Here is a 24,907-nt window from a genome sequence, read left to right as displayed (position 1 = left end):
CGACACTTAAAAAACCGGACACCTCCCAAACATGGACAGTTGTTTGGGTACGTTTGCTGTATTAACACATTAATATTAACCTCTCATATCTGGACAGGTCTAAAAGGTGGACAAAATTTAGGCGACCGTGGGTGTCCACCTTCTAAAGGTTTCACTGTATTTACTCAACGCAAACCTTAATTAGAGGGCCAGTTTTGATTCGTTAAAAGTCGATTTCACTTGATTTTCAAAAAAATCAGAATTCAAGGTTAGATTACTAGTATCAAAAAAAAACACAATTTTATTTTTTTAATATTTTATTGTATACATTTAGGTGCTTGGTATATTTACGGAATAACCTTAAAAGAACTTTCACAAATGAGTTCAGTCATATAAATAAGGGTCTTTTTCCCATAGCCTACATTTATACAGAATTTTAATCATCATCTTTATTAATAGGTATAGCGATAAATGCCATGCACTTTAGATATATTTATCTAATTTTGGGATAGCAGAGCAACTGAAATGCCAAATATTTGTTTTGCTTTTCAATTAGGGCCCAAAACATTTTTTTTTATGAAAATCTTTAGAAAATAGCAATTTTTATTATTTTTTTAATATTCCTTAAATTTAATATTATTTGTTTTGTATCACATATTTTTAGGGGGTTTTTCGTAAAACAGGCTTGATTACTGCTTTAAAATAGAGTTAACAGGAGGTCCATAATTTTTAGATGATGATTTCTTTTCCTTTCTGCTAGGGTAATGAATGTCATTATTGATAATTTTTATGGGTTCTTTTTATTCCGTCAAAGGTCATTGCCAGAAATTAATGTGAAAAATATAATGGCATACTTTTAGGTGCTTCCTTGCTAGAGGTGCTTAAGGGTTTTGGCCTAAATATAGGAAATGACAAGTTACGGAGCCTATCTTTTTGGCTTTTCCATAACTGTCCTATAGCTTATAAATAAAAAAAATGAAATAAATATTAATGGGTTGCCAGAAAATCAAAATGGTATGAATAGACATTAAAGATTTTTGTTATGAAAACACAATCAAAACCAAGAGATTGTATAGAAATTAAAATTTAGGAGACCTAAAGTTACATATTTCTAGGCAAAAAAAAAACAATTTATAAAAATTATAGATCTTTTCGGAATGATCTATTATTAACGAAATATAATTATGATATATTTTTATTTTATTTTATACAAACATTTCTTTCATTTTTCATTTTTAGCTTTGCAAAAGACTACTTGTGATTCTGATTGATGTCCTGCTTAAACCAATGTTAGCCATGTCACTTATCATTCTCCTTAGATTCCTTTCTTTTTCAATCTGCAATGATGTCAATCTTCCCCAAAATCATTTGATTCATTTCATTTGCCAGCAGTTTTTTTTCATTGAGTGACATCGAAATGTTTGATCTTATCAATTCATTCATTTTTATTTACAGCTGACATGTTAATTGAAATGAAATCTTTTAGCTAATGGAATTTTCTTTCATTCCAGCTTTGAGTTAACTAAATACGGCAATCTTTAGAAAAAAGTTTCGTATTTGTATTTTAGAAAAATTAATTTCCAAGGAAAACTACAAATATTTTGTCTCCGATTCTCTGTAGAATGATTAACTCTGAAATGGAGAAAAATATAACAAAGTCGTTGCATACTTTAAGGCGAAAATATTCAAAATGCTGCGCAATTTAAAATTAAAGTCAATTTACTGACCTTATTTTAAACAATTTGTTGGCATTTTATTATAGGATATTATGTTATAATAGTAGGTTTAAAGTTTTCTTAAACTTTATTGTTTATGGAAGTCAATATGCCACCTCCCTTGTCTTTAAGTAAAACATAGAATCGGGCAGTACTCTGTGGTTAGAGAGAAGGTTAGCTATGATTATTCTATATTTTAGTTTGCTCCGGTCTTAGCTAGGTTTCATAATTACAAAATACAAAATAAGTGATATTCAATCAAAATAAAAAAATGCTTGCATATCTTCAGGCGAAAGTATATAACCAGCAAAAACTTGGAAGTTGTTCCAAAGGCTCAATTTTAAAAGCGCTTCCGAAAATGTCCTCCCAGAGATGTTCTTTTTTAACTACACAGGTAGTTCTTTTAATTCAATTTTTTTTAATTCGCTCTTTTCATATTTTTAATGGGTAATTTTAACTTTTTTTGTTTCTAATGGGTTAAAAACAGATTAAAAACAAGTAAAGGGTGATTCTTTTGAGGTTAGGATTTTCATGCATTAGTATTTGACAGATCACGTGGGATTTCAGACATGGTGTCAAAGAGAAAGATGCTCAGTATGCTTTGACATTTCATCATGAATAGACTTACTAACGAGCAACGCTTGCAAATCATTGAATTTTATTACCAAAATCAGTGTTCGGTTCGAAATGTGTTTATCGACAAATTTTGTTCAGCGATGAGGCTCATTTCTGGTTGAATGGCTACGTAAATAAGCAAAATTGCCGCATTTGGAGTGAAGAGCAACCAGAAGCCGTTCAAGAACTGCCCATGCATCCCGAAAAATGCACTGTTTGGTGTGGTTTGTACGCTGGTGGAATCATTGGACCGTATTTTTTCAAAGATGCTGTTGGACGCAACGTTACGGTGAATGGCGATCGCTATCGTTCGATGCTAACAAACTTTTTGTTGCCAAAAATGGAAGAACTGAACTTGGTTGACATGTGGTTTCAACAAGATGGCGCTACATGCCACACAGCTCGCGATTCTATGGCCATTTTGAGGGAAAACTTCGGAGAACAATTCATCTCAAGAAATGGACCGGTAAGTTGGCCACCAAGATCATGCGATTTGACGCCTTTAGACTATTTTTTGTGGGGCTACGTCAAGTCTAAAGTCTACAGAAATAAGCCAGCAACTATTCCAGCTTTGGAAGACAACATTTCCGAAGAAATTCGGGCTATTCCGGCCGAAATGCTCGAAAAAGTTGCCCAAAATTGGACTTTCCGAATGGACCACCTAAGACGCAGCCGCGGTCAACATTTAAATGAAATTATCTTCAAAAAGTAAATGTCATGGACCAATCTAACGTTTCAAATAAAGAACCGATGAGATTTTGCAAATTTTATGCGTTTTTTTTTTAAAAAAAGTTATCAAGCTCTTAACAAATCACCCTTTATATACGGACGTAAGTTTGGCCAGGCCGAATCTTATGTACCCTCCACCATGGATTACGTAGACACTTCTACTACAAACTGTCATCCACAATAGAATTACTTGGGTTGCGGTAACACTTGTCGATGGCAAGGTATCTTAAAAATTCTTAACACCGTCTTCTAAATTGTTAGTCCATACGGGGTATATATTAAACAAAAAAGTCGATTAAATACGTATATAATTCAGTTTAACAAAATTTTCTATAGAAATAAAATTTTGACAATATTAAATACAATTTCGACAAAATTTTTTATAGATATAAAATTTTGACAAAATTTTCTATAGAAATAAAAATTTGACAACATTTTTAATGGAAATAAAATTTTGACAGAATTTTCTATAGAAATAAAATTTTGACAAATGTTTCTATAGAAATAAAATTTTGACAAAATTTTCTATAGAAATAAAATTTTGACAAATTTTTCCATAGAAATAAAATTTTGGAAAAATTTTCTATAGAAATAGAATTTTGAAAAAATTTGCTATAGAAATAAAATTTTGACAAAAGTTTCTATAGAAATAAAATTTTGGCAAAATTTTGTATAGAAATAAAATTTTGACAAAATTTTCTATAGTAATAAAATTTGGACAAAATTTTCTTTAAAAATAAAATTCTGACAAAATTTTCTATGGAAATAAAATTTTGACAAATTTTTCCATAGAAATAAAATTTTGACTAAATTTTCTATAGAAATAAAATTTTGAAAAAAATTCTATAGAAATAAAATTTTGACAAAAGTTTCTATAGAAATAAAATTTTGACAAAAGTTTCTATAGAAAAAAAATTAACAAAATTTTGTATAGAAATAAAATTTTGACAACATTTTCTATAGTAATAAAATTTTGACAAAATTTTCTATAGATATAAAATTTTGACAAAATTTTCTATAGAAATAAAATTTTGACTAAATTTTCTATAGAAATAAAATTTTGAAGAAAATTCTATAGAAATAAAATTTTGACAAAAGTTTCTATAGAAATAAAATTTTAACAAAATTTTGTATAGAAATAAAATCTTGACAAAATTTTCTATAGTAATAAAATTTTGATAAAATTTTCTATAGATATAAAATTTGACAAAATTTTATATAGAAATAAAATTTTGACAAAATTTTCTATAGAAATACAATTTTGACAAAATTTTCCATAGAAATAAAATTTTGACAAAATTTTCTATAGAAATACAATTTTGACAACATTTGCTATAGAAATAAAATTTTGACAAAAGTTTGTATAGAAATGAAATTTTGCCAAAATTTTCTATAGTAATAAAATTTTGACAAAATTTTCTATAGAAATAAAATTTTGACAAAATTTTTTATAGAAATAAAATCTTGACAAAATTTTGTATAGAAATAAAATCGTGACAAAATGTTCTATAGTAATAAAATTTGGACAAAATTTTCTATAGAAATAAAATTTGGACAAAATTTTTTATAGATATAAAATTTTGACAAAATTTACTATAGTAATAAAATTTGGACAAAATTTTCTATAGAAATAAAACTTTGACAAAATTTTCCATAGAAATAAAATTTTGACAAAATTTTCTATAGAAATAAAATGTTGGTAGATTATTTTTGGCGATATGGACCAATTTTTGTGTGATTTGGGTCGGCTATATATAACTATAGACCGATATGGACCAATGTTGGCATGGTTGTTAGCGGCCATATACTAGCGTAATGTAAAAAATTTCAACCGAATCGGATGAATTTTGCTCCACCAGGAGGTTCCGGAGGTCAAATTTGGGGATCGATTTATATGGGGGTATATATAATTATGAACCGATATGGACCAATTTTTGCGTGGTTGTTAGACACCATATACTAACACCATGTACCAAATTTCAACCGGATCGGATGAATTTTGCTCCTCCAAGGGGCTTCGGACGTCAAATCTGTGGATCGGTTTATATGGGGGCTATATAATTATGGACCGATATGGACCAATTTTTTCATGGTTGTTAGAGACCATATACTAACAACACGTACCAAATTTCAACCGGATGGATTGAAATTTGCTTCTCTAAGAGGCTCCGGAGATAAAATCTGGGAATCGGTTTATATGGGGGCTATATATAATTATGAACCGATATTTACCAATTTCACATGCTTGCTAGAGCCAATATTTTAACACCATGAAGCAAATTTTAACCGGATCGGTCCTACAAGAGGCTCCGGACGTCAAATCTGGGGATCGGTTTATATGGGGGCTATATATAATTATGGAACGATATGGAAAAATTTTTGCATGGTTGGTAGATACCATATACTAACACCACGTACCAAATTTCAACCGAATCGGATAAAATTTGCTTCTCTAAGAGGCTCCGCAATCCAAATCTGAGGTCGGTTTATAGGGGCTATTATGGTCCAATATGGTCCAATATGACCCATTTGCAATACCATCCGACCTATATTAATAATAACTACTTGTGCCAAGTTTCAAGTCGATAGCTTGTTTCGTTCGGAAGTTAGCGTGATTTCAACAGACGGACGGACGGACGGACATGCTTAGATCGACTCAGAATTTCACTACGACCCAGAATATATATACTTTATTGGGTATTAGAGCAATATTTCGATGTGTTACAAACGGAAAGACAAAGTTAATACACCCCCCCCCATTCTATGGCGGAGGGTATATTAATAAAATGGTACAAATTATTAAAATTTTTTCGAAAAAATGCAAAGTTCAATCTAGGAAAATTTAGAATGAGGTCAAACATTTCAGACAAGCATTAGAATGAATTAAAAAATCATAAAAAAAGTCATAAAAATTATTTATTTGGCAAAATATTATAAATTTTTTAATTCACATTCAAAACACTGAATTCGAATCTCACCTTAAGAAGTGATGCAAATTCATCACAACGGCTGTTGAAATGAAGGACATCAATCCTGTGACCAGCCCATGTTAAATTCATCGCTTCTGCGCACCGAATTATTTTTTCTTTTAATTTTTTAATTGCAGATATTTTAATAATTTGATTTATTTTATTTAGTCCATGCTTCCATTTTGTGAACCTTATAATATCACCATAAAAAAATTTTTATTCTCATACTTATCCCTGACATTCTTAGAAAGAACATTCTCTAGAAATGGTCATCTTTACACTTAGAAAAGAAACCCCCTAATTTGGTGTTGCTCTTCTTTACCCCTACAACACTTTACATAAAGCTATTTATAAAATCGCTTTTCAACTCGATTTCTGTCAGAAGTCTGTACCAAAAGAAATAAATAACATTGAACTTAGATTATCTACGATGTCAAGAATTTAAATAAAAAATGTCATGTAAAGCAAATATGTATGCATACGTTTGCTTTATTTCATTTGTATTTCCAATAAGAATACAAAACAAAACAAGTGCAATAAATTCAGGGAAAACCTTAAATAAATTTAACGTTTTAATGTGAAAGTGTTGGTAATCTGGTGATGTTTTAGTTACAAGGATATCTTTGAAATCTCATTGCATATAGATCTAGATTTGTTGTTGGAAGTAAATCCTCCGTAATTGTTATACTTTTAAAAGTTTCTACCTTTTAAGGTATCAAAGCATAACGATTTCAAGGATTTAAAAAAATAATGTTAAAAAGCTGGTTAAATGCAAGGAATCCATAACAATTACAGATATTATTTAAATACTGGTGTATACTTTTAGGAATAAATGTGGAGTAGTCATAGATGACCAGTTGTTAAGATTATAGATCCTGATTTTATGGCATACATCCAGGAGCTTCTAAAATTTATATTAAAACATGCTCTTGATCTTGAACCTTAATGTCAAATAAAATTATTTCCATATTTTTTAATTAAAAAAATATTATTTAAATAATAGTGCATACTTTTAGGGATTTTCCATTTCAGTAGCATATTTATTTATTTATTTATTTATATTTACAATCATAATGAATTATGAAAATAAGCAGGTAATATAAGTGCTAACAACATAGGTTTTCGACCTAGCAGCATATTTAACCAGAAGACATTGAACCATTTTTAATTAAACTCCTAAAAAAAATCCAAAAATATAAATACTTGCAGGAACTTGATAATTTCAGTAACTTGGATACAAATTCATGTGTGAAGACTTCTGAATTTTCAAAATTAAAATTTTGAAAAATATTAGGGGAATGTCTGCTAATGCTTTACTCTTAAAAATACTACAATATTTACATCAAACAATAAACAAAAAAATCGTAGCATTCTAAGAAGGATAATCTTCACATTTTGAGAAAGACCCATTGAACTCAAGTCATCAGTTTGGAGAAATGATCTTTACTATCACTTAAAATAAAAAATGGCTTAAATGTTTTGTTTCCTCAATCTATCCCAAAGCGTCCTCCTTGCTCCTTTATTGTCGTAGTTCAAATAACTTCTATGATTCTTGTATATGGTGCTCTCTCTCTCATAGAAGTAAAGTGTTATTGTCCTATACTATGTAGTTTTTAGCTGAATGTTATCCTTAGTCCTGTTTCATACACAGAAAGACCAGACCAGACCAGTCGGCTATTGCTGTCATGTAGATTATATCGTCCAGCAATTGAACGCCATGCAAATGATTAGTGTCGTGGCATCAGAAAACGACACCTACTCCAGTCAGAGTTCAGCGAAATGTGTAAATTGAAGTTGCCTTGTCTGTTATCCGTTCATGAGCCATCGTCGTCACCGACATCATCATCATCACCATCATGGTCATGATCATCCCTATGGTGTTTGCTGCATATTCTTTTGCTATGGCCAAATCTAGGGGAATTTTCCACTTAGTTTGCTTTCGCATGAAAAGGGAATAGAGTGATGCCTCTAAACGAATTGGTTACACTTAGCTGTCCGTCTATCTTTTTCGGTTTGCGAATTCCCTCTTTGTTATTCTGCAAAGCAGAGCATAAAATTGGAAAAATGTGAATTGTTATAGATTGGCTAATACACAAATGGCCATTAGATGTATTGACTGATTTTTTTTTTGATTTGTATGACTTCCGTATTTCTTTGTTGTCGTTGGCAATGTCGCCAAAGTCACCATCGCCATCCTTGTGTTATATGAAGCAATTTTTTCATCTTTGACGTTTTTCGTATTTGCAAATACTCACTTCTTACTATGGCATATATCTAATGTGTTAAATAGTGAAAAATGTCACTTCTGATCTTTACATAGAATTTGGCTGCAAAAAAAGATTCCACATAAAATATTACAATAAATTGGAAGAGAGATTTTCTTTTATGTAAGCCATTGTGGGAAAGATAATAAAAAAATTAACATAAGTATGCTTTTAGGGATGCAAATAAAAAATTAAAATTTAAAATTAAAATTAAAATTGAAATTTCATTTAAAATTAAAATTAATATTGAAATTAAAATTAAAATTGAAATTAAAATTATAATTTAAATTAAAGCTAAAGCTAAAAATAAAAATAAATATAAATTTAAATTTTTATTTAAACCCCTAGGTTAGGTTGGGTGGCAGCCCGATGTATCAGGCTCACTTAGACTATTCAGCCCATTGTGATACCACATTGGTGAACTTCTATCTTATCACTGAGTGCTGCCCGATTCCATGTTAAGCTCAATGAGAAGGGACCTCCTTTTAATAGCCGAGTCCGAACGGCGTTCCACATTGCAGTGAAACCACTTAGAGAAGCTTTGAAAACCTCAAAAATGTCACCAGCATTACTGAGGTGGGATAATTCACCGCTGAAAAACTTTTTGGTGATCGGTCGAAGCAGGAATCGAACCCACGACCTTGTGTATGCAAGGTGGGCATGCTAACCATTGCACCACGGTGGCTCCCATTTAAACCCCTAAAAGCATACTTATGTTAATTTTTTATTTTATTTCCCAAAATGGCTTACACAAATATAATTTAAATTTAAAAATAAATTTCATTTGGTGAAAGAAAAAACATAAATAAAATCATGCTTTTAGGGGTTCAAATAAAAAATTAAAATTAAATTTTAATTTGTATTTAACTTTAAGTTTAAATTTATGTATGCCATTTTGGGAAAGAGAATATAAAATTAACATAAGCATGCTTTTAGGGGTTCAAATAAAAAAATAACATAAGCATGCTTTTAGGGGTTAAAATAAAATATTTAAATTAAAATTGAATTTAATTAAATTTAAAGTATAATTAAAATTAAAATAAAATTTTAGTCTTAATTTAGATTTAACTTTAAGTTTAATTAAAACTAAGTTTTAATTTTAACTTAGATTTAGATTTAACTTTTTTTAATTTAAATTTATGTAAGCCATTCTGGGAAAGAAAATAAAAAATTAATATAAGCATGCTTTAAGGGATTCAAATAAAAAATTAAAATTAATTTTAAATATAGCTTTAGATTTATGTAAGCCATTTTGGGAAAGAAAATAAAAAAATAATATAAGCATGCTTTTACGGGTTCAAATAAAAAAAATTTAAATTTAAATTTTAAATTAAATTAAATTTAAAATTAAATTTAAATTTAAATTAAACTTACAGTTAAAATAAAACTTAAAATTAAAGTTAAATTGTAATTTAGATTTAACTTTAAATTTTATTAAGATTAAAATTACATTTTATTTTAATTTAGATTTAACTTTAAATTTAAATTTATGTAAGCCATTTTGGGAAAGAAAAAAAATTATCCTAAGCATGCTTTTAGGGGTTCAAATAAAAAATTAAGTTTAATTTTATTTTTTTATTTTTACCCCTAAAAGCATTAAAATTAAATGTTGATAAAGAAAATAAAAAATTAACATAAGCATACTTTTAGGGGTTCAAATAAAAAATTAAAATTTAAAATTACATTTAAATTAAACTTACAGTTAAAATAAAACTTAAAATTAAAGTTAAATTTTAATTTAGATTAACTTAAAATTTTATGAAGATTAAAATTACATTTTATTTTAATTTAGATTTAACTTTAAATTTAAATTTACGTCAGCCATTTTGGGAAAGAAAAAAAATTATCCTAAGCATACTTTTAGACGTCCAAATAAAAAATTAAAATTATGCATGCTTTTAGGGGTTCAAATAAAAAATTATATTTAATTTTAATTTTTTATTTGAACCCCTAAAAGCATTCAAATTTAAATATTGGTAAAAAAAGTAAAAAATTAACATAAGCATGCTTTTAGGGGTTCAAATACAAAATTGAAATTAAATTTTAATTAAAGGGAAAGTTAAAATTAAAGTTAAAACTAAAACTAAAATTAAAGTTGCATATTAATTTTAATTTTAACTTAAAATTTAATTAAAATTAAATTTTAATTTAGATTTAACTTTAACTTTAAATTTAATTAAAACTAAAATTAAATTCTAATTTAGATTTAACTTTAAATTTAGTTAAAATTAAAATTAAATTTTAATGTAGATTTAACTTTAACTTTAAATTTAAATAAAATTAAAATTAAAATTAAATTTTAATTTAGATTTAACTTTAAATTTAAATTTATGTAAGCCATTTTTGGAAAGAAAATAAAAAATTAGCATAAGCATGCTTTTAGGGGTTTAAATAAAAATTTAAATTGATGTAAGCCATTTTGGGAAAGAAAATGAAAATTTAGCATGCTTTTAAGGGTTCAAATAAAAAATTAAAATTAAATTAAAACTGAAATTAAAATTAAAACTGAAATTAAAATTATAATCCTATAGGCGATTCAGATTCTCTATTTTATCCTTTCCTGTTTATTCTTGAGTTCTGCTGTATTTGAGATCTTTTGCTTGTTAAGTTTTTCTTTTGAAAGACAAATAATGTTCTCTCCTAGAATCTGTCACTTTGAGATTTTTAATAAAAATTTCAAAAAGTCAAACAAGATATTTATGTACATGATTCTCTGTTTGCCATCAAACCTTTAAGAGTAAACAATGAAACAGTTTACGACAAACTCCATGGCAAAATGAAACATCTTAAAGGTTTTCGCAGAATAAAAGAAAACACAACATTTATCTTTTGCCTCATAAAAATTCTTATCACATATGAAAATATACGTAAATGTTCTTTCATATTATTTTAGTTTATACATTGGGACATATACATGCAAACATGTATATTCTTAAACAGACACGTACATGTATGGTATATACAAATATAAGATTGCTCACATATGCATTCCATTCGCTTATATATTCCGGACTCACGGGCACATAAACATACATTAAAAACAACAACAACAGGCCATTGTGCAGCTCTTAATGGCAGTTAACTTTCATTTGTTAGTTTCGTATGTGTGTGTGTGTGTAATAAAATGGGTGAGTAAGGCATTGCATATGTTAAGGGCGTTAGAGAGTGTGTTTGTATTTGAGAATTGTTTGAAATCCTTCGAGGCATCCTCTAAGACTTAGGTGTTGATGATGAGCGGATGTCAGATGCAGTGTGTATTAGCTGTGTGAGAGAGAGAGAAAGAGGGAGAATTAGGGTGTTGTAGGGTTGCCTTAGTATAGCCCAAGTTAACGTTTTGAGGATATGAATGTTTATTTCGCTTTACTAATGTAATTTATTAAGTGATAATTTATGTGCTTAAAGCTCAAAGGATAACCTTTTCTTTTGTCCTCATATACACAGACAAGTCAGTTACCCGAATTCCGTGTAATGGTGATATAAACAAACCGGAAATATTTTTACCGAGTAAGGCAACTAAAATCTTCAGGAACTTTAACAGCACATACACACACACACACAAGCTCTCCTACAAATCTTGGTGAATTTTTTTTTTGCAAAAAGCAAAGCAAAGACATTTTGGGTGGCAGGAAATTCCCCATGAAACTACACTGCCACCGTGAAACTCTAACAAAACGAAAATGTCTTCCCTTCACTGAACCAAAAACAAGAGACAAATAACATCAGTAATACTTCTTTTAGTGGAGGGTGTTTTCTTAAAGCTTTTATTTCACTTGTTACTAAATCCGCGTATACTACGACGGGCTTGCTTACTACAAAATCAGTGGGAAACAACTCTTGATGATGGCTGAATTATCACATATTCATGGCATGTCTCGAGCGCATTGTTCTCCTGCTGCTAAAATGCTGCAGTGGAAGCAGGACAATTGGATCAGAAGCCACAGAAGCAGCCATCCTCTATAGAAGACATCGGCATTTTGCTTTGGTGTTTATTTGTTGCTGCTCTTTGTCATTGTTGTTGATGATGCTGATGCTGATGTTGTCTCTTCTTTTGTTTTCATTTATTCTACAAAGTTATTTAAGGATAATATTTATTTGATTTTATATATATACATTTCGTAAATATAAGCATTCGTGTGTGTGTGTGTGTGTGCAGGATTTTCGTAAGGATATTTCTTGTCTTCTGTTGCTTTGGCATATAAACAAAAAGAGAAAATGCTGTATTCTTTAAGAAATATTAGCTGACTTCGGGACTATTTTAGTATTTATGCTATAAGGATGCCTTGTCGTCGAGACTATGGTGGCACAAGGACACTACGCTGATAATTTATTGATAGTCTTAGGGTCTTGGCAAACATATTTTATGGTGGTGTTACCATACTTACAAGATTTCTTTTTTTTTTTTCTTTTCGCCAACATCTCCTACCTCTACCATTGGATACAGACTTATCCCTAGCCATATATTTCTTATTGCAAAATGTATACGTTATTATTGTTTTATTTCGATTTTATATATGTTTTATTGCTTTTGTATGGGTGGTTAGGTGTGTGTGCGTGTATGTGGGGATATACACAAAAACTCCTACATACATAAGATATTAACTGATTTCCTTTATTTTCTCACTTATTTTATGGCTTAAGGTATATACGTATATGTCTGTGTAATATATCTTCTCTCTATATATATATGCAGGAATTGTTTAACGTGTCTAACATACTCTGTCTTCTGTTTTTTTTTTATTCTATTACAGGGTCGTTGTAATCGTGATAAACCGCCTTGCAAATATTTTCATCCTCCACAACATTTGAAGGATCAATTATTGATAAATGGCCGTAATCATCTTGCCTTGAAAAATGCTTTAATGCAACAAATGGGTATTGCACCAGGACAGCCTGTTATACCAGGACAAGTGCCAGCAGTGGTAAGTTAAAAGCAAAAAAATCAAAAACAAAAAAAAAAACCAAATATATTTACAATTGTTATACGAATCTTAAATCTTTCTTTATATATATAAAATGCTTATAGAAAAATCCCAGCCTTTCATCAGATCATTGTAAAATTTTCCCTGAGAGTTTAATCAATTTCGTATGAATTTATGTCCCCGGCAACTGTCTAATACCATCGTAATATTAAATTAAAGACATATCATTAAATTAAGTGCAATTTCCCTTTTTTATCTGAAAAGGGATTTGTAAATGGTTTTTGCCATTTTATAAATAAGAAAGCCTAAAAGAAGGTTAATCAAATAATGGAAGCATATAAGGAGTATAATAAAATAATAAAGCCTACTTTTAGGAGAATTTATTTTATTTATGAAAAAATTAATATAGATAAAAACAAGTTTATACGGCCGTAAGTTCGGCTAGGCCGAAGCTTATGTACCCTCCACCATGGATTGCGTAGAAACTTCTTCTAAAAACTGCCATCCACAATCGAATTACTTGCGGTGCGGTAACGCTTCCCAATGGAAGGTATCTTAAAACCTCTTAACACCGTCTTCTAAATTGTAAAAAAGTCCATACGTATATAATTCAGTTTGACAAAATTTTCTATAGAAATAAAATTTTGACAAAATTTTTTAAAGAAATAAAATTTTTACAAAATTTTCTTTAGAAATAAAATTTTGACAAAATTTACTGTAGAAATAAAATTTTGACAAAATTTTCAATAGAAATAAAATTTTAACAAAATTTCCTACAGAAATAAAATTTTAACAAAATTTCCTATAGAAATGAAATTTTAACAAAATTTTCTATAGAAATAAAATTTTTACAAAATTTCCTATAGAAATAAAATTTTGACAAAATTTTCTCTAGAAATAAAAATTTGACAAAATTTTCTATAGAAATAAAATTTTGGTAAAATATCTTTGGCTCGAGTGGCAACCATTTTTTGAACCGATATGGACCAATTTTTGTGCGATTGGGGATCGCCTATATATAACAATGGACTGAATAGTCTAAGTGAGTCTGAAACTTAATCGGGCTGCCAATTTAACCTAACCTAACTATAGACCGATATGGACCAATTTTTGCATGGTTGTTAGCGGCCATATACTAACTCCATGTTCCAAATTTGAACCGGATTGGATGAATTTTGCTGCTCCAAGAGGCTCTGGAGATCAAATCTGGAGAACGGTTTATATGGGGGCTATATATAATTATGGACCGATATGGACCAATTCTGGCATGGTTGTTAGAGACCATATACCAATACCATGTACCAAATTTCAGCCGGATCGGATGAAATTTGCTTTTCTTTGAAGCTCCGCAAGCCAAATCTGGGGATCGGTTTATATGGGGGCTATATATAATTATGAACCGATGTGGACCATTTTTTCCGTGGTTGTTAGAGACCATATACTAACATCATGTACCCAATTTCAGCCGGATCGGATGAAATTTGCTTCTCTTAGAGGATTCGCAAGCCAAATTTGGGGTTCCGTTTATATGGGGGCTATACGTTTATATGGGGGCTATACGTATAAGTGGACCGATATGGCCCATTTGCAATACCATCCGACTTACATCAATAACTACTACTTGTGCCAAATTTCAAGTCGAAAGCTTGTTTCCTTCGGAAATTAGCGTGATTTCAGCAGACGGACGGACGGACATGCTCAGATTGACTCAGAATTTCACCACGACCCAGAATATATATAAATTATGGGGTCTTAGAGCAATATTTCGATGTGTTACAAACGGAATGACAAAGTTAATATACCCCCATCCTATGGTGGAGGGTTTAGGGAGCCTCTAAGATAAGCATATTTCATCCGATCTGGGTAAAATTTGGCACGTGGTTTTAGTATATTGTCTCTAGCAACCATGCAAAAATTGGTCCATATCGGTCCATAATTATATATAGTCCCAATATAAACCGATCCCCAGATTTGGCTTGCGGAGTCCCTAGGAGAAGCAAATTTAATCCAATCCAGCTGAAATTTGGTACATGGTGTTAGTATATGGTCTCTAATGACCATGCAAAAATTGGTCCACATCGGTCCATAATTATATATAGCCCCCATATAAATCGATCACCAGATTTGACCTCCGGAGCCTATTGGAGGAGCAAAACTCATCCGAACTGGTTAAAATTTGCAATGTGGTTTTAATATATGGTCTCTAACAACCATGGAAAAAGTGGTCCACATCGGTCCTTAATTATATAGCCCCCATATAAACCGAGCCCCAGATTTGAACTGCGGAACCTATAGGAGGAGCAAAATTCATCCGATCCGATTGAAATTTGGTACTTGGATATAGAATATGGTCCCTAACAACCATGCAAAAATTTATCCATATCGGTCCATAATTATATATAGCCCCAATATAAACCGATCCCCAGATTTGGCTTGCGGAGTCTCTAGGAGAAGCAAATTTAATCTAATCCAGCTGAAATTTGGTACATGGTGTTAGTATATGGTCTCTAATGACCATGCAAAAATTGGTCCACATCGGTCCATAATTATATATAGCCCCCATATAAATCGATCACCAGATTTGACCTCCGGAGCCTATTGGAGGAGCAAAACTCATCCGATCCGGTTAACATTTGGAATGTGGTTTTAATATATGGTCTCTTACAACCATGGAAAAAGTGGTCCACATCGGTCCTTAATTATATAGCCCCCATATAAACCGAGCCCCAGATTTGAACTCCGGAGCCTATAGGAGGAGCAAAATTCATCCGATCCGATTGAAATTTGGTACGCGGTCTAAGTAAAGGGTGATTCTTTTGAGGTTAGGATTTTCATGCATTAGTATTTGACAGATCACGTGGGATTTCAGACATGGTGTCAAAGAGAAAGATGCTCAGTATGCTTTGACATTTCATCATGAATAGACTTACTAACGAGCAACGCTTGCAAATCATTGAATTTTATTACCAAAATCAGTGGCAGAAAATCCGCTTTTTTATCGACAAATTTTGTTCAGCGATGAGGCTCATTTCTGGTTGAATGGCTACGTAAATAAGCAAAATTGCCGCATTTGGAGTGAAGAGCAACCAGAAGCCGTTCAAGAACTGCCCATGCATCCCGAAAAATGCACTGTTTGGTGTGGTTTGTACGCTGGTGGAATCATTGGACCGTATTTTTTCAAAGATGCTGTTGGACGCAACGTTACGGTGAATGGCGATCGCTATCGTTCGATGCTAACAAACTTTTTGTTGCCAAAAATGGAAGAACTGAACTTGGTTGACATGTGGTTTCAACAAGATGGCGCTACATGCCACACAGCTCGCGATTCTATGGCCATTTTGAGGGAAAACTTCGGAGAACAATTCATCTCAAGAAATGGACCGGTAAGTTGGCCACCAAGATCATGCGATTTGACGCCTTTAGACTATTTTTTGTGGGGTTACGTCAAGTCTAAAGTCTACAGAAATAAGCCAGCAACTATTCCAGCTTTGGAAGACAAAATTTCCGAAGAAATTCAAGCTATTCCGGCCGAAATGCTCGAAAAAGTTGCCCAAAATTGGACTTTCCGAATGGACCACCTAAGACGCAGCCGCGGTCAACATTTAAATGAAATTATCTTCAAAAAGTAAATGTCATGGACCAATCTAACGTTTCAAATAAAGAACCGATGAGATTTTGCAAATTTTATGGGTTTTTTTTTTTTTTTTAAAGTTATCAAGCTCTTAACAAATCACCCTTTATTTAGTCTTTAATTAGAGAAGCTTTGAAAGCTCAGAAATGTCACCAACCATTACTGAGGTGGGATAATCCACCGCTGAAAAACTTTTCGATGTTTGGTCGAAATTGGGTTTGAACCCACGACCCTGTGAACGCAAGGCCCACATGCTAACCATTGCACCACAGTGGTTCCTAAGAATCGATTATATAAAATTTAAAATATAGATATTTTTTTTATTCTGCACATAATTTGTTGTTAAATTAAATTACAGCCAAAAAGTAGGCTAAATTTTTCTTAAGAACACCCTAGAAGAGATGAAAACTTAACTCAAATATAGGTCATATAGCCCTAATAGTATTCATTCTATGGTAGTCAAAAATGCTAAATGTTAACGTTACAGTTCAGATTATTATTAGACCGTCCATCTTTTTATTATATTTGTTGTTGGAATGAAAGGGTTTGTCACTTTGTATCCGATCTTCATGAAATTGGATTAAGAAAAGTTTTTGAACGTGTACTATTAAATTTTTTACTTGATTGAATTAAGCTTCATTCTTAATAGCTTTTATCTAAATTAAATACTCTAACTTAGTTTGTTGATCATTTAATTTAATATCGCTTTAATATCGCTCCTCATCACCTTGGTATACATTTGTGCTCACAACAACATCGATTGTTCATCGAACGATTGTCGTATAAAGCAATAAATTTTCAATTTTATATTTAACATGTCTTTATCGAATTGGTGATTTTTAATAAAGCTTTTTGAAATACAAAAATGATATCATATCTAAATCTGACACATTTAATTTGCTCATCTTAATTTTAAGCTTTCCCTAATTAGGATAAACATTTTGTCATCATGAATGTTTCTAAACAAAAGTGGTTAATTTATGTAAATTTGTATTATTCAGCTTATATGCATTTAGATAAAGGCTAAAAAGTATTTTAACGGGGATTACTTTCAGATGGGTACAATATACTAGTATTTATTTTTTAATTGATATTTAATTTTTTGGTCTAAATTTTAAATAATTTTTAGACAGTTTATATGTTTGGTCTGGACAGTTTATATGTTTAACCTAACCTATGGCATTTAATGGCACAAGAAAAAATGGCACAAGAGTGTCAATGCAGAAAAAGGTAGCACATTTGGCACTCAAGTGGTACAACAATAATACCGTTGTTTAGGGACATTTTCATATAGCTCCCATAGGCTTTAACCAGCCAGTTAACAGGAAGAAAATTCTTTCCCATTAAATTAAATCAAAAATGTTCAACGTTTATATTCCTAATATACAGAGAAGAGGACAGGCATGTTCTCACAGCGGTTTTAAAATTCTTGGGCTAACGTATCACTAACGGAGCTTCATAAAAATATGGGTTAGTCTGAAAATTAATTTTTCAAACTAAAAAATGGCCATCATTGCCGAATTATATAAATATTTTTCAATATCAATTTTATTTCTCTTCCCCTTTCTTTCCTTCAAAAAGGTCTAAATTCTCTTTAAAAATAAAAAAAAAACTACAATATAACATACATTATATACGACATAAAATTAATAGATAAAATAATTTAATTTGCTGTATGAATTGTTGTATCTTCAAACAATTTTGAAGTTTTTTAAGGACATTAATGACTATATCAAAGGATTTTTTATTATTAAGAAATATGTAGGTCATTGATAAGTACTCAATGTGATTTGTTACCTAAGCTGCTTATAAGCTTTTTGTTTTAAAAATTTCCATCACTTTACTTATCCTCAAATTTATGGCATTTAAAACGTTTCAAAATATAATTGGCTAATTGTTCGTTTTTTGTATTCCTTTATAATTCATAAAATGATTCCCTTAATTTATGCTTTTATTTTTTGATTTTTCAACCACTATATAACAAAAAAAAAATAGAAAATAATACCAAGCACTTCATTTATAAGCAATGACCTTTTGTTCCCTACAACAATTCAGAATATTTTTAAACGTTGCATTGTGGGGTGGTGGGGAAAATAAGTTCTCTATATTTTTTTTTTTTTTTCATTTTTTCATTGACCAAGCTTATTTAAGCCACAACTATTAACCTATATTGTACCTCTGGTGGAGTATGGCATGAATAAAATATTATAATGCGGATGTTGGGCGTTGAGGTTTAAGCGATGTATATGTATTATATCATATATACATACTTAACTATACTCATTTATCGTATTTGTAAATATATATACAGCGATATAAAAGTCGCATGAAAGCAACAGTAATTTTAGGAATCTGTATTGGACAATGGGGGATATTGCCAAAAACATAGACATCATACAGTTTTTATCAATTGTATTTATATAATGAAACAATCTGCTGATTTCAAAAGCCCTAACATTTGGCTCACGTTAATATTTTGACAGTTCCGTTGCCTCCAGTAATGCTGTAAGCTCCTTTATGGCGGTTATTGTTATTACAGATATCCATGTAATAAAATTTAGTATAATTATTTTACTATTTAAAAAAATGTTGTTGAATTATTAAACCAAAAAAAATCAAAATCCACATTTTAATGTTTTTTAATAATGGGAGCCACCGTAGTGCAATGGTGAGCATGCCCGCCTTGCATACGCAAGATCGTGGGTTTGATTCCTGCTTCGATCAAACACCAAAAAGTTTTTCAGCGATGGATTATCCCACCTCAGTAATCCTGGTGATATTTCTGAGGGTTTCAAAGCTTCTCTAAGTGGTTTCACAGTAATGTGGAACGCCGTTCGGACTCGGCTATAAAAAGGAAGTCCCTTGTCATTGAACTTAACATGGAATCGGGCAGCACTCGGTGATAAGAGAGAAGTTCACCAATGTGGTATCACAATGGACTGAATAGTCTAAGGGAGCCTGATACATCGGGCTGCCACATAACCTAACCTAACCTAGGGCAGCGGAGGTCAAATCTGGGGATCGGTTTATATGGGAGCTATATATAATTATGGACTGAAATGAACCAATTCCTGCATGGTTGTTGGATACTATATACTAACATCACGTACCAAATTTCAATCGAATCGGATGAATTTTGATCTACCAAGGGGCTACGGTTTATATGGGGGCTATATATAATTATGGACCGATTTCGACCAATTTTTGCATGGGTGTTTGAGGCCATATATTAACACCACGTACCAAATATCAACTGAATCAGATGAATTTTGGTCTTCCAAGAGGCTCCGGAGGTCAAATCTGGTGATCGGTTTATATGGGGGCTATATATAATTATGCACCGATGTGGACCAATTTTTGCATAGTTGTTAGAGACCATATACTAACACCATGTACCAAATTTCAGTCTGATTGGATGAAATTTTCTTGTCTTAGAGGCTCCGCACACCAAATCTGGGGATCGGTTTATGTGGGGGCTATATATAATTATGGACCGGGGCTATATATAATTATGGACCGGATGAAATTTTCTTCTCTTAGAGGCTCCGCAAGCCAAATCTGGGGATCGGTATATATGGGGGCTATATATAATTATGAACCGATGTGGACCAATTTTTGCATGGTTGTTAAGGACCATATACTAACACCATGTACCAAATTTCAGCCGGATCGGATGAAATTTGCTTCTCTTAGAGGGTTTGCAAGCCAAATTTGGGGGTCCGTTTATATAGGGGCTATACGTAAAAGTGGACCGATATGGCCCACTTGCAATACCATCCGACCTACATCAATAACAACTACTTGTGCCAAGTTCCAAGTCGATAGCTTGTTTCGTTCGGAAGTTAGCGTGATATCAACAGACGGAGGGACGGACATGCTCAGATCGACTCAGAATTTCACCACGACCCAGAATATATATATATATATATATATATATATATATATATATATATATATATATATATATATATATATATATATATATATATATATATATATATATATATATATATATATATATATATATATATATATATATATATATATATATATATATATATATATATATATATATATATATATATATATATATATATATATATATATATATATATATATACTCTATGGGGTCTTAGAGCAATATTTCGATGTGTTACAAACGGAATGATATACCCCCATCCTATGGTGGAGGGTATAAAAAAATGTTGTTGAATTATTAAACAAACAAAAATCGACTTTTTGGATTTTTTTTAATAATTCAACAACATTTCGCATTCACTATAGCCCCAGTAACAATCATATAAGCAGACATACACACCATAGCTTTCCGTGACGTCTCTTTACAAGTCTACTACTCGGTTAGTATACGTTAAGAAGGAGCCACAATCAACAGTTAGTTCACATTTTGAATTTTTTCCCAAATTTTCTCCCACTGTTCCCAGTACTCCACAAAATTTTCGCACAATTGGCTCCATTCCAAAAAAAATAAAAAAATGTCCCAAATTTTCTCCCACTGTTCCCAGTACTCCATAAAATTTTCGCACAATTTCAAAAATAATAATTGAACAACTTTTCGCATTTGTTTTTTTTTTTTTTTTTGATTGTGGCTCCATTCCAAGAAACTTGATTTTTTTCTCAAATTTTCTCTTACTGTTTCCAGTACTCCATAAAATTTTCGCACAATTTTAACCCTTTCACTACCGAAATAAACCTAATGTTAAAAATTTTAATTTTTCTTTTTCTTCTACTTGTACTAACAGCATGTAGAACAAAAATTGTAATTTTGAGTACCTACCTCAATTACTTCAAGAGCTATATGAGCTTGTTCTGAAAACTTGTTTCTTGAATTGTGACCAAATGGCCTTACGAAAATAAGAGCTATTTGGCGTTTTTTTTAACGAACTTTATAAAAATGTATTTTAGTGCTCACCAATATGGAACATATTTATAGCTTTTTTTAGATTAAAGCCTTTACTTTATAATAACATCGAGAAATAAATCGAAACTAAGTGGGAAAATAGAATTTGTTGCCTTTTTCGAATGTCCTTCTAAGTGGACATCGGTAGTGAAAGGGTTAAAAATAATAATTCAACAACTTTTCGCATTCCCTATAGCCCCAGTAACAATCATACAGACATAAATATATACCATAGCTTCCCATGCCATGGTATATATTTATATCCTACTCGGTTAGTATAAGTTTGGATGGAGCCACAATCTATAGTTAGTTCATATTTGGAACTTCTTTCCAAATTTGCTCCCACTGTTCTCAGTACTCATTAAAATGTTCACACAATTTTAAAAATAATAATTCAACAACTTTTCGCATGTGGTATCACAATGGACTGAATAGTCTAAGTGAGCCTGAATCTTATGAATCATATACACACAATAGCTTTCCATGCCATCTCTTTTACAAGTCTCCTATTCGGTTAGTATAAATTTGAATCGAGCCACAATCCAAAAAAAAAAATATATTCCAATTTTTTGCAAATTTTCTCCCACTGTTCCCCTGTACTCCGCAAAATTTTCGCGGAATTATAAAAATAATAATTCAACAATTTTTCGCATTCACTATAGCCCCAGTAACAATCATACAGACACATATACACACACCATAGCTTTCCATGCCATCTCTGCGATCTCTTTTACAAGTCTCCTACTCGGTTAATATAAGTTAAGATAGAGCCACAATCAATAGTTAGTTCATATTTTGAATTGTTTCCAAATTTTCTCCCACTGTTCTCAGTACTCATTTTCGCGCAATTTTAAAAATAATAATTCAACAACTTTTCGCATTCACTATAGCCCCATCAACAATCATATAGACACACACATATACAGCATAACTTTCCATACTATCTCTTTTACAAGTCTCCTACTCGGTTAGTATAAGTTTGAATGGAGCCACAATCCAAAAAAATAATATTCGAATTTTTTGCAAATTTTCTCCCACTGTTACCCTGTACTCCACAAAATTTTCGCGCAATTTTAAAAATAATAATTCAACAACTTTTCGCATTCCCTATAGCTCCAGCAACAATCATACAGACACATACACACACACCATAGCTTTCCATGCCATCTCTGACATCCCTTTACCAATCTCCTACTGGGTCCTTGCGATGGGACACTCACAGATATACATAAATTACGTGTTTAAATAACATTTTTATTATTTGCCACGTTACGCTTTGTTAAATTTCGCTTTGTATTGCTGATGACTGCTACTACTGGCAACTACTACTGATGCTGTGGTCTGTGTGGATCACCAATGCGAATGAAAGAAAGTAAGCAAATGTAATAGCACTCACTCACTGTCTTTCTGTCTCTCTCTCTCTTTCTCGTTATCGTTCTCACTTAGTCATTACGATTGCAGTTCTCTTGCAAGAGTGTAGTTGGTTGTTATATGCGACTCTTCTGGCAGTGGTGTAGTAGTAGTGCAAGTGATAGTCGAGTGTACTTTAAAGATTTCCATCATCATTATTTTGTGAGTGTGTGGGTGTGTGTTAAGCGCCAAACAGGAATCACAAACAGAATGGAGAGGGGGAATTTATTTCAGTTGTATGTAAGTGTTTTTGGCATTTGTTTGTAAAACTCAGAGGATGTTGGTGATGATGGTCTTGCTGTTAAATGTCCAGTTTCTCAAAAGCAAAATCCCTTTGCAGATTTTTTTTTTTTGCTCTCGCAAAAGGGAAGTTATAACTTGATTTTTAGGTTTTGTTTTTTATTCTCATCTTGTTAAAGTTGTGTCCATCCGTTTGAGTTTTTTTTTTTTGTAGCTCAACTTTTATTATATAGACTGGTTATATTCAAACAAAAAAGTGTATTTTTTTTTAAGTGAAGAGCAAAAATGTGGTTTATCATATTATCTTATGAATATTCATATGGATTTTTCCTCTACTTTTCGAATGTCGCAGTTTGTTGGATTAATGGGGGGTGGGCGAGGCGATTTGCCCTGTATTCAGAGTACTGAACAGAAAGGCAACAGAGGACACAGCTTAACACTGTTTTCCGCTGGATAACATGCAAAACATGGAAATTGTCACTGCAAATATTTAAATGGAAATGTGCCCTGGACTTTTCAAACAAATTAAATGCCATAAAGAATTGCAAGGATACAAAATTTAGTTAGTTTATTTTTCTGAATAAATTTAAGATATTTCATAAACAAAAAAGATTATTCAAATAAAAAAGGATTTATATCGAAATAAAATAAAGATTATAATTAAATTGGAATATTTGGAAATTCAAATATTACACTGAAGATAGAAAAACTCAAGAAATTTAGTGACGATTTCATTACTTTTGAGAAGAATTTTTTTAGAATTATTTAAGCCAAGTTGACGTTCGCCAAACAAAATTTTCTTCCATGTAAAGATATGAGTTTTTAAATTAATTTACTTAACTAAAAGAACAAGATGAAAAGTAGGAAAAAAAATTGTGTTGGAGAAATGTTTCTTCTATGCTAAGCATTCTCTACAGCATTCGTTTTTATGAACACTAACCCTGTAGGAAATTGAGGTGACTTTAAGTTAATAAATTGTTAGTCATAACTGAGTCACAGGTGACTCAAATCCTAACTCATTTCCCATGTAAAATCCTATTCAGTTTTAACACGTGTTGTCATTGGAACGAGTCAGTCCTCACTCAAACCTGCATAAGCTTCAGCTAACCAAAAGTTAGCTCAAAGTGAGTTAGCTTTAGGCTGATAATATATGAGCATACTATGAGTTAGCTCTTAACTGATTAGTTTATGGTAAGCTCTTTGTGGATAATAAAATATTTTGTTTTATTATTTTTGATTCATTTTATTTTGAATTAATTAAAAAATAATAAAAATTCAGATTTTTTAAAATTATTTTACAATAAATAAAATATAACGTGTATTTCCCAATATCTTCGTCCTCAAACAGCCATTTAACACTTTTATTCGAAGTTTCCATTTATTCTTTCACTGATAATGATGGGTTCTAGTGGAAATAAGGAAAGTTTAATTATTAAATTGCGTTTGAATTATGCATTTCTATGCTACTTACCGCTAACCGTGACAAAAAATTACAAAAGTTCTCTGAAAATAGAAGCT

The 24,907-nt window shown here is 31.1% G+C and overlaps 1 protein-coding gene across 10 annotated transcripts in view; it reads left to right on the top strand.

The window, feature by feature from the left end:
• The window catches only part of mbl (splicing regulator muscleblind), a 318,509-nt gene that overhangs the window by 203,020 nt on the left and 90,582 nt on the right, over positions 1–24,907 (top strand). For all 10 annotated transcript variants that reach the window (XR_012723872.1, XM_075313800.1, XM_075313793.1 and 7 more), the window contains one exon: positions 13,020–13,190. Coding sequence is in view for 9 of the 10 variants with exons in the window: in XM_075313800.1 (XP_075169915.1) it covers positions 13,020–13,190 (171 nt within the window). In the remaining variant the exon portion in view is untranslated. The remainder of the gene's footprint in view (positions 1–13,019; positions 13,191–24,907) is intronic.

This window comes from Haematobia irritans, chromosome 5 (assembly GCF_050003625.1).
Source record: "Haematobia irritans isolate KBUSLIRL chromosome 5, ASM5000362v1, whole genome shotgun sequence".
NCBI classification, from domain to species: domain Eukaryota; kingdom Metazoa; phylum Arthropoda; class Insecta; order Diptera; family Muscidae; genus Haematobia; species Haematobia irritans.
Note: the sequence above shows the minus strand (reverse complement) of the source record. Positions and strands in the feature narration are given on the sequence as shown.